Source organism: Neopelma chrysocephalum, unplaced genomic scaffold (genome assembly GCF_003984885.1).
Source record: "Neopelma chrysocephalum unplaced genomic scaffold, ASM398488v2 Primary Assembly neopelma1_74, whole genome shotgun sequence".
Classification (NCBI taxonomy): Eukaryota; Metazoa; Chordata; class Aves; order Passeriformes; family Pipridae; genus Neopelma; species Neopelma chrysocephalum.
The window spans coordinates 8,781,290-8,789,923 of record NW_020897735.1 but is presented as its reverse complement, the minus strand read 5'-3'; the positions used below and the strand labels follow the sequence as shown (position 1 = coordinate 8,789,923).

The 8,634-nt window shown below is 47.5% G+C and overlaps 1 protein-coding gene across 1 annotated transcript in view; it reads left to right on the top strand.

Annotated features, from left to right (window-relative positions):
- RBM18 (RNA binding motif protein 18) overlaps positions 1-8,275 on the top strand; it is a 10,928-nt gene extending 2,653 nt beyond the window's left edge. The window contains exons 2-5 of the mRNA XM_027687754.1: positions 3,092-3,218; positions 4,338-4,424; positions 6,210-6,295; positions 7,651-8,275. Of these exons, the coding sequence (XP_027543555.1) occupies positions 3,092-3,218; positions 4,338-4,424; positions 6,210-6,295; positions 7,651-7,810 (460 nt within the window). The 3' untranslated portion in view covers positions 7,811-8,275. The remainder of the gene's footprint in view (positions 1-3,091; positions 3,219-4,337; positions 4,425-6,209; positions 6,296-7,650) is intronic.
- The last annotated feature ends 359 nt before the right edge of the window (positions 8,276-8,634 follow it).

The following is an 8,634-nucleotide window of genomic DNA, read 5'->3' as shown; positions in this document are numbered from 1 at the left end:
CTGGGGGCACTGCCTGGTGCAGTGTTTGTCCCCCAGCTGCACAGCAGGGCAGGGGATGTGCTGTGGCTCTGCTCTTTGGTCCCATCACCCCTTAATGCTCCCATCCCATGGGGCAAAAACACATAGTTTAGTTACATTTCCGTGTGGCAAGTGGGGCAGAAGTGCCTCCTCTGCCCATTCCTGTTTGCAAAGCCCTCTGAGACTTCTCAGCGTTTGGGGCAGGCAGGGATTTCGTTTTCAGCTCTCTGGTCACACACACCTATTATCTGGTTTCCCGTAGCCTTTGAATGACCATTCATTTTCCACGGGGGGTGAAATAGCGGGTGTTCGACTTCCTCCGGCCGCTGTGCCGCTTGTCGAGGATCCCATCTTGATGAGTCTCACCTAGAAAAAACAATGTGTGCACGAGTTGTTGTTGCAGCCCCCCGCCGGGTCCCAGTGGGGCAGAATTCCTCGCAATAATGGCTTTCGCATGTGGCCCGGTCCCCGCGCGGGCTCCTCGGGACAGCATTGTTCAGAGGAAGCCTTGCCTGCGTCTGAATAGCGCTGGGGGTGCCAGGAGGAAGAGAGGAGGAAAGGGAAATGGGGGAGCTGCTGGTTTATGTCGCATCCATATCAGATGACGGGAAGTGGGGATGGAGGGTGGCCGCGGGATCCGCGCGGGGCCACGGCCGTGCCAGCACCCCCCGGCTCTGCACGGCCCACGGGGTTGCCATGGCAAAGCTTTTTGCATGGTCTCACTTCGTTTTTTATTAAGGCTTCGGGTTTTCCGTGACTGGTCTTCCCTTCAGTACTGAACTCCTGGAGAACTGCTTGTCAGGTTACTGTTAATGCCCTCAATATTTTAGCAATACAAATCATAGTCACAGCCTGAAACGTTTAGTTGTACAAGACCTCTGAGCTGTTCCATGGAGAGTAGGTGACCTGCAGTTGTAGAATTGCAATTGCAAATTGCATTTGCATCCTCTTCAATCTGAATAAAATAGATGACATAAGTTGCTTCTAGGCTCTTAATGAAGTTTGTTTTCAAGGAGCAGCTACCACCTCGCTGCTAAGAAAGTGTTATTTGAATGCAGAGATTCTCAGAAGAAAACAAACCACAAAGAGTTCCTTTTGGCAGGACAGCTGCAGGGTTTTGTTGGTGCTAAACAGAACACAGGGAGAATCCTCCTTGCCCTTCCCCTGCCTCTGTAATGGCCAGAAGGGGAACACCATTCTGGTGATGGGGACTTTATTTCCATCCCGCTGAAATTCCAAGGGCTTTTTTCAGCAGTATGTTTACAGAAGCAAACCTGAGGTGCGTTTCCATATTTTGGAGGCTCTGGAAGTTCAACATGTGGGGGGTTTTTTTATACATCACATCTCCAAAGTTGATTTTTTCACGTGTGCATCTGTAACTGTGTGTTGGAAGCCTGAGGTGGAGCGGTGACACTTGGCTGCTGTGTAACCATCTCCTTTTTCTTTCCTGCTCTTTTCTGTCCCCCTTGCCTTCTGAGCACAGACTCAGGGTTCCTAGGCTTCTTGGAAGACCATGCACTTCATGTGTATTCCGAAGGATGTAGGAAGCCTCCCATAAGCAATTCCAAGGTGTGTGCTCCCCTGGGAGACAGCCTGGCCCTGCCGCGCTGCTCGTCTGCGCACACGCTGCACCTTCACCTCTTTAACAGTGCACATCCTGAATGTCCACCGAGACCCATCCTGTGGGATGACTCACATTCCTGGAACTTTCTTGCCTGGCTCCTGAAGCTTAACAAAGGGCTAAAGCCCTTTTCAGACATCCTATCAGGCTTTATTAGGAAAAATGCTGTCTGCCCTTCCCATCTGGACTGTCCCTGGAGTTGCCTGGTGCACTTGGCTGGCTTGGGCCACTACTGAGCATTCGTGGCTGGACATGGGAGGTTTCATCCAGTGCCTGGTGCTCCATTGGCCCTTGGTGTTATCCTGGTAGGCTTTCAGAGCACTGAGTGTTACCTTAAACACTGAAAATTGGGCTTAGACTACTTGGCTGTCTAACAAACGCTGTACAGCTCTTGGGAGATGAGTCCTGACTAAGACACCCTTAATAAACAATTAAATAACTCTTAAATGCCAGGGATGGGGTCAGGCAGTGAAGTAGCAACTTTCCTCCCAAGAAAAAATGCTGCAAAGAACTTTCAGGATCAGATGTGACCAAAACAACAAATGTGCTCCTTGTTTTAAGTTGCTCCATGCACTAGATACTAAGCAGACAGATTTGCCCTGGCTTTCCCCAGTTTTATTGGAAACAGCACACAATCCCCACTGGATGGCAGGAAGATAATTGGCTAAAAAAAGTGTCTGACTTCCATGAGCCTGTCACTGAAAAGCTGTCAGAGCCAGAAGCACTGGCAGATTTAGCCTGGATGATAGTGAGGGCTGTCTGGTGCCCTTTTTTTTTTTTGAGATATACTGGCAATTCCTGGTTTTTTCTGTTTATTCTTCTGTGCTCCTGCTTCCCCAGCTCTGCCAGGCGAGTGTGGCTGCCTGTCTGTGTGCCCTGGCCATGTCCTTGTCAGTGCACTGGTACTCCTTGGCACAGGGAAGGGATGGGACTGGCACTGCTTGTACAGGGAGTGGGAGGGCAGCAGGAATAGCAGGACCCTGAGGGACTCAGGTGCTGTGGACTGTGGGCTTGGAACGGTTGTGCTGGGAGAGGAATTCAGGGGATGGAGCTTCAGGTGATTGCATCAGGGCTAGAGGGGGAGGCATAGTGGTTGTGCTTCAAAGTAGGTGTGATTTAGAGAGGCAGGAGGCAAAACCCTCCCAGACCCCTCAGGAGCCATTGCATAATTGCCCAAAAGCCAGCTATTAATAGATGTTCTGTGTGCCCTTCATCTGGCTCTGCTGGGAGGCAACTTTGTGCCTTGGGGTTTTGGAGACTCACTGATAACAGCACTCAGAGCTCTGGGTGCTGTGCAGGGCACACCCCTCTGCAGGGATTTGGGAACACGTGTATGACACAGCTGAACAGCTCATGTGACTGAGTGTGAACCCTGTGTGTTGGGGGGTTCCTCTTTATCTGCTCACTTTCAGTGTGATAAAAGATGTCATGAATGTCTTCTCTCCCTTTCAGATACCACCTTCTGAAACTCCTTCAGAAGTTTGGCAAAGTAAAGCAATTTGACTTCCTCTTTCACAAGTCTGGTGCTCTGGAAGGGCAGCCAAGGGGTTACTGTTTTGTGAACTTCGAAACCAAACAGGTAAGTTGCTTTTATCTAAAGTTCTGATGGTTTCTTTCCCCTCCTCTTTTTTTTTTAAATATTAATTTAGAGCTACAGCAGGAAGGGATAAATTCAATACCCTGTCTGCCCAAACCCATGGACTCTGACAGCTCCACTCTGTCACAGCCACTTTGTGACTGCTCCTGGAAGTAACCAATACTGATTTCCTTTCTCCTCTGTGGTCTTTCCCTGAGTCCTGCTTTCTAATGCTTCTCAGAAAGGGCCAGTTCTTTGGCCCATTTTTGCAGTGAGCTCATGGAGTTGCACTGTGGACACAATCCACACCTTGAACCAGCCTGCCAGACCACCTGAAATCCAGAACTGCTCTGGAGTCCTCCTGGTTTTAATTTTGGATTCATGAAAGCACAAACCCCAGCTTATACAACATGACACATCTGCAGCATCCTGGAGTGAGCTGCCCTTAGCTCTCCATTTGGGCTTTTAACTCTTGTTACAAATCAAAATTTCAAGTCATGCTCCCCAGCAACATCAGAGTTGTAGTAATTTTGTCGTAATTCTGCTGGAATTGTCCAAAAGTTAGGAAGGAGAGCATGTTTGGAGGTTGCTTGTGGCTGTATGACCTCAGTTGCTGACAAGGATGTCAGAAGACCCCTGACACTCTGGATTTAGCTCTAGAAAATTATTCATAGCAAGGTGGAGCAGCATTGCAACATAAATCTTCAGCTGCTGTGAGTCAGGTTTTATGGGAGTGTCCCAAAACTGCTGAGAACAGGACTGAGTGGATCATTGCCCACGAACAGGATCTGGAATGAGCATAGGTAGGTGTTAATGAGACACATGTAATCACTGTAAAGAGCCACAATATTTTCTCCTGTAGCACAAACCTCCCTCTGAATGCTGTATTTTCCCCATTTTGAGTGGAAGGATGAACCAGTAATGCTGCTAAGTCTCTTTACTCAGATGTTGGAGTCTTCCAAAGGTATCCCTGGGCTGGGCTACAACGGGGTAGACCCTCTTTGCCCTCAGCCAGAGGTACTTACAGCGGGCTGGTTTTTAACAAAGAAAAAAAGGTTCTGTGCACGTGAGTGGGTTTTGACTAAAGGCTGGGTTTGTTTATGGGACTGTCTTCCTGTGCAGGAAGCGGAGAAGGCGATCCAGTGTCTCAATGGGAAGCTGGCCCTGTCCAAGAAGCTGGTGGTGCGGTGGGCACACGCACAGGTCAAGGTGAGCGGCTCCTGCAGACAAGAAGCTCCTGCTTCTACTTTGCAAAACCGAAAAACTTTAACGTTAAGAAACAATTCTTATCAGAGGTGTATCAGACTGGCAAGGCAATTTCAGTCTGTTCTGGGAAATGACTTGTGGAGTTGATGTTAACAATGTACAGCTTCTGTTTTGTACCCAGACTGTGCTGGATTAGCTGTGGGTGAGGACAGGCCCTTTAGCCTGGTGTTCTTTGTGAGGGGATTTCTGATCAGAGAGGTGTGAACGCATTACTTCTATAAATGTCCATGTTTCACTCTTCCCAAACTTCGTGAGTAATTGGCTGGAAGTTTGAATCCTTCCCATTGTGGTTTTGCTCCCTTTTGGGATAGCAGAGGTATGGAAATTCCCAATTACCGGTTACTGTGTTACTTTGTTTCACTTCTGAAAGCACTTAAGTGGCAGGAGCTTTAATTAGTTTTGACTTTAAAGTAACATATTTCACATCTAAGCTAAATATCCTTTTATTGCTCTCTGTGTCACATAAACAATCAAGTTTTTAACTTAGACAGTACCTTCTGGAACACCCTTGTTTTAATTTTTTTTAATTCTCGTTTCTCCTACAGTTATTTACTACCTCATATTTGATAAAGCAGTTCATTTTTAATAAATTTCTTTGCAGATAAACCGATTTTGGGGGAGGCAGAGGGGAGCTGTTTGTTCCTATGTTCCTTTGGGGCGTTTTCTTTTAGCACATGTTGATTATCCTACAAGCAGCTTCCTACTCTCTCCTATCAAATGTATTAGTGCATCTGTTTTGGATGCTAAAAAACCAAACCAGGTATCTTCATGGGAGGAAACCATGTTGTTTTAATTATTGACTTCAAGGGCTCTTGTCAGCACATCCAAGCTGGTGCAAATCCTGTCTCCATTTTCTGTAACTCCTGGAGTGCCACGTGCTTCCGGATGCCTGGGGAATGATCAGGCCATAAAAGGAGTTTGAGGAGTGAGTGTCTGCTCAGCTGGAGCTGAGCTGGGCAGCTCTGGGCCTGGCTGGCCAGGCTCTGGGGAGGAACATGCCTAAATAATCACTTTGGTGCACATGGCATTTTCTAATCCCTCCGTGGAAAGATTTAACAGCACAAAAACTTGGGCTTTATTGTAACAAGTGTTTGTTTTAGACAAGATCAGCACAAGACAGGCAGTTTTGAGATGAGTGGCCAAGGCTCACCAGACACTGTCGGTTTGAGCAGCTCTGCTGAAAACCAAACCTGACTCTGTGCCAAGCGAAATAAGGAAGCAGAACACTGCAAATAGTTCAGGAGGCCCGTTGCCCACAGAGATGACAGACTCACAAGCTGCTTTCCACTGAAAGGAGGTGGTTCCTAACTGGTCTTTTTTATTTTTTTTCCCCTTCTTTCCTCCCAGCCCCGCCTGATTCCGTGCACTCGTGTGCTTGGGTCACCTTCTGGCTCTGCACATGAAGAGCAGAGCAAGCAGAGCAGTAGTTACCTCAAGATTTACCATCTTTGCTTCTTGCCTTATGTAGAGGGGAACAAGAAGTGACAAGATAAGGTTTAAGGATCCATAGTACAACGCACATAACTGGTATCAGAGTCTACATTCCCTGCTGGTACAAACCAAATATTGTGGTTGGGATTTGTTTCCGTGCTTGGCCACTCAAATCCTTCCTAGGCAAAGCTTCACAAACCCCGAGGTGATGTTAATCCAGCTTTAAAGTGTACCTGTGGGGAAGTGTTTCTTTGTTCCTAATTCCAGCTGGCTCAATCCCTGCTCTCTTCCTTGCAGAGATATGATCACAACAAAAACGAGAAGATCCTTCCAATCAGTCTGGAGCCGTCGTCCAGCACGGAGCCACCCCAGTCCAACCTAAGGTAGGAGATGGGGTGGGGGAGAGGTGACCAAGCTGTGGGGCTGGCAGGGAACCAACTTCTTCCATTTCAGTAGAGTTGTTGGCATTGTTTGTGCTAAAATTCTAATGTGGCAGAAGAGCTGTTTTTTGGAAGGTCAGCTGCTGTGAGGTAACTCATTTAATGTGGGACATTTTAGACTGGAAGTTTATTTTCCAACATGCAAAGCTACTTGGGCAGTGGGAAGGAAAAGAGGTGAGGAGAGGAATTGGGAGTGTGTAGCATTCCAGCTCCTTTGGCCAGAATATGCTTTGGACTTCATGTGGATTTCAGTGAGGGGGTTTGTGCTGGACTGATTTGTTTCAGCAAAATGCTTATGAGCAGAAATTTCTACTGTAGTGGCAAAAGATTAAAACCAAGTCACAGGTAGTATTTAACATAGAACTAATTTATTTTATTTGTTTTTTCTGGTGTTAGGGCTGTAAGTCTTTGTCTGTGGGATGTGATAAATTCCAACCTTTGCATTTACCTAAGGCACACAGTGCTGCTTTGCTAATTCTCAATATGGCTGAGAGGGTGTGTGGTTTTCCTCTGTGTTGTGTCAGTGGAACCCTATAAGGAACCAGGACCAGATTAATGCATTGGCCTCAAGATAAAATGAGCTTGGAATTCAGAAGTAACAGGCTAGGAAGCAAGGAGCAGAGGGGTTTGAGTCATGCAGATTGCTGGCTGCATCAGTGGCACAGAGGGGTTGTTCTAGCGAGGATGGATGGTGCAAGAAGCCACAGCGGGGAAGGGAACATTGCTCAGTCCATATCCAACAGAGGGTAGCAAATAACAAAAGTCCTAGGAATTTGGGGTGTAACCTAGGATAGCTTCTCCCTTTGGGATAAACCCTGCTAATGCTGAAATAATGTTTCTTCCTGACCTAATTAGAGTCTGGGGTTTTCCCATCCCGAGCAGGCTGTAGCTGGGAGGAAGTCTGGCTTTCATTTCTGTGCCGTTCCCAGCAGCCAGCTCGGGGCTGTGCTCTGCTGCACATGCTCAGACCTCCTGAAGTGACATCATTTCACATGGAGTAGGAAGCCTTGTCGTGTTCTCGCCTCAGCGTCCTCAAGAAAGTGCTGAGTAGGTGCAGGGGCCGTTACTTTGTGGTGCTGTGATGTATCTTGGAGGAGCAAATCCGTGCTGAGGGTTGAAGTGCAGCAGTGTGGGCTCTGAGCAGTGCGTTCCTCCCTCGCTGGGGATGCGGCAGTGGGGGCTGCCTGGCCCCTCCTCATGTGATGAGTATTCGTGTGTCAGCAAAATCTCTAGACTGCTGTAGCCAGATTTCATGCTAAGATCAAGCTCAATCTCTTTTCTGCTTATTCTCTTTCCAGTGTCAGTGCAAAAATAAAGGCCATTGAAGCCAAGCTGAAAATGATGGCGGAAAACCCCGACGCAGAATATCCCGCAGCACCCGTTTATTCTTACTTCAAACCACCCGATAAGAAAAGGACTACTCCTTACTCCAGAGCTGCCTGGAAATCCAGAAGATGATGCTTTAGGAGCGGATGATGGTAGCAAGAAACACTGCTTTGTATACGTGGAGTGCTCCAGTGCTTTTGTACTTTGTAGAGTGGGAAGGACGCTGGCACCTGAGCAGGGCACGGCTGGGCAGCCACAGCCTGGCCCACCTGAGGGGCCGCAGCCCCTGCCAGAGCAGCTCACAGCTGAAGGCTGTTCAGAGAAGTAGGTTCCCCTCAAAGCCTCTGATGAACACGCAGACAACCTCTCGTTAGCGTGCATTCATTAGCCAGATTAGAAACAGTAACCAGCGTACGGAGCGAAGCACATCCAAAAATACTCCATTTAACTGATTACTTTTTAAGTATTTTTGAACAAAAAAGTATTCCGGTTCATGTTTTAATGGAGGGGAAGCACTTGGTTTTGATTAACATGCTGTAGTTACCATGGAAAACTTTTTCATCTCAATAAAACTCATTTTAAATAGATTTTGCAACACTTCTAGTGACTGTGCATGCAATATTTTATATGCACCGAAGCCAGTTGATCTTTGCATTTTGATTTGCAGACTTCACAATGTTACTTTAGGATGTGATACCCTTAGGCTAATGGCACAGCACAGGTATTTTCAGTGTCATTTAGGCTGTAGGTGTGTGCTTCTGTGTAGGAATTGGTGTATTTACACACCACTGATGTGCTGTGCCCTGAGCTTCAGAGTTTGTGTTCAGTGATCCCCATCAGTGGTAGCTCCTCATGAGCCAGATGTGACAACATGAGAGCAACTGCAGCCTCTGAGGCACCTGCCAAGCCCATGACCTCAGTGTTTGCCCCCCGTCCAGCCCAGCTTTGGTCTCCAC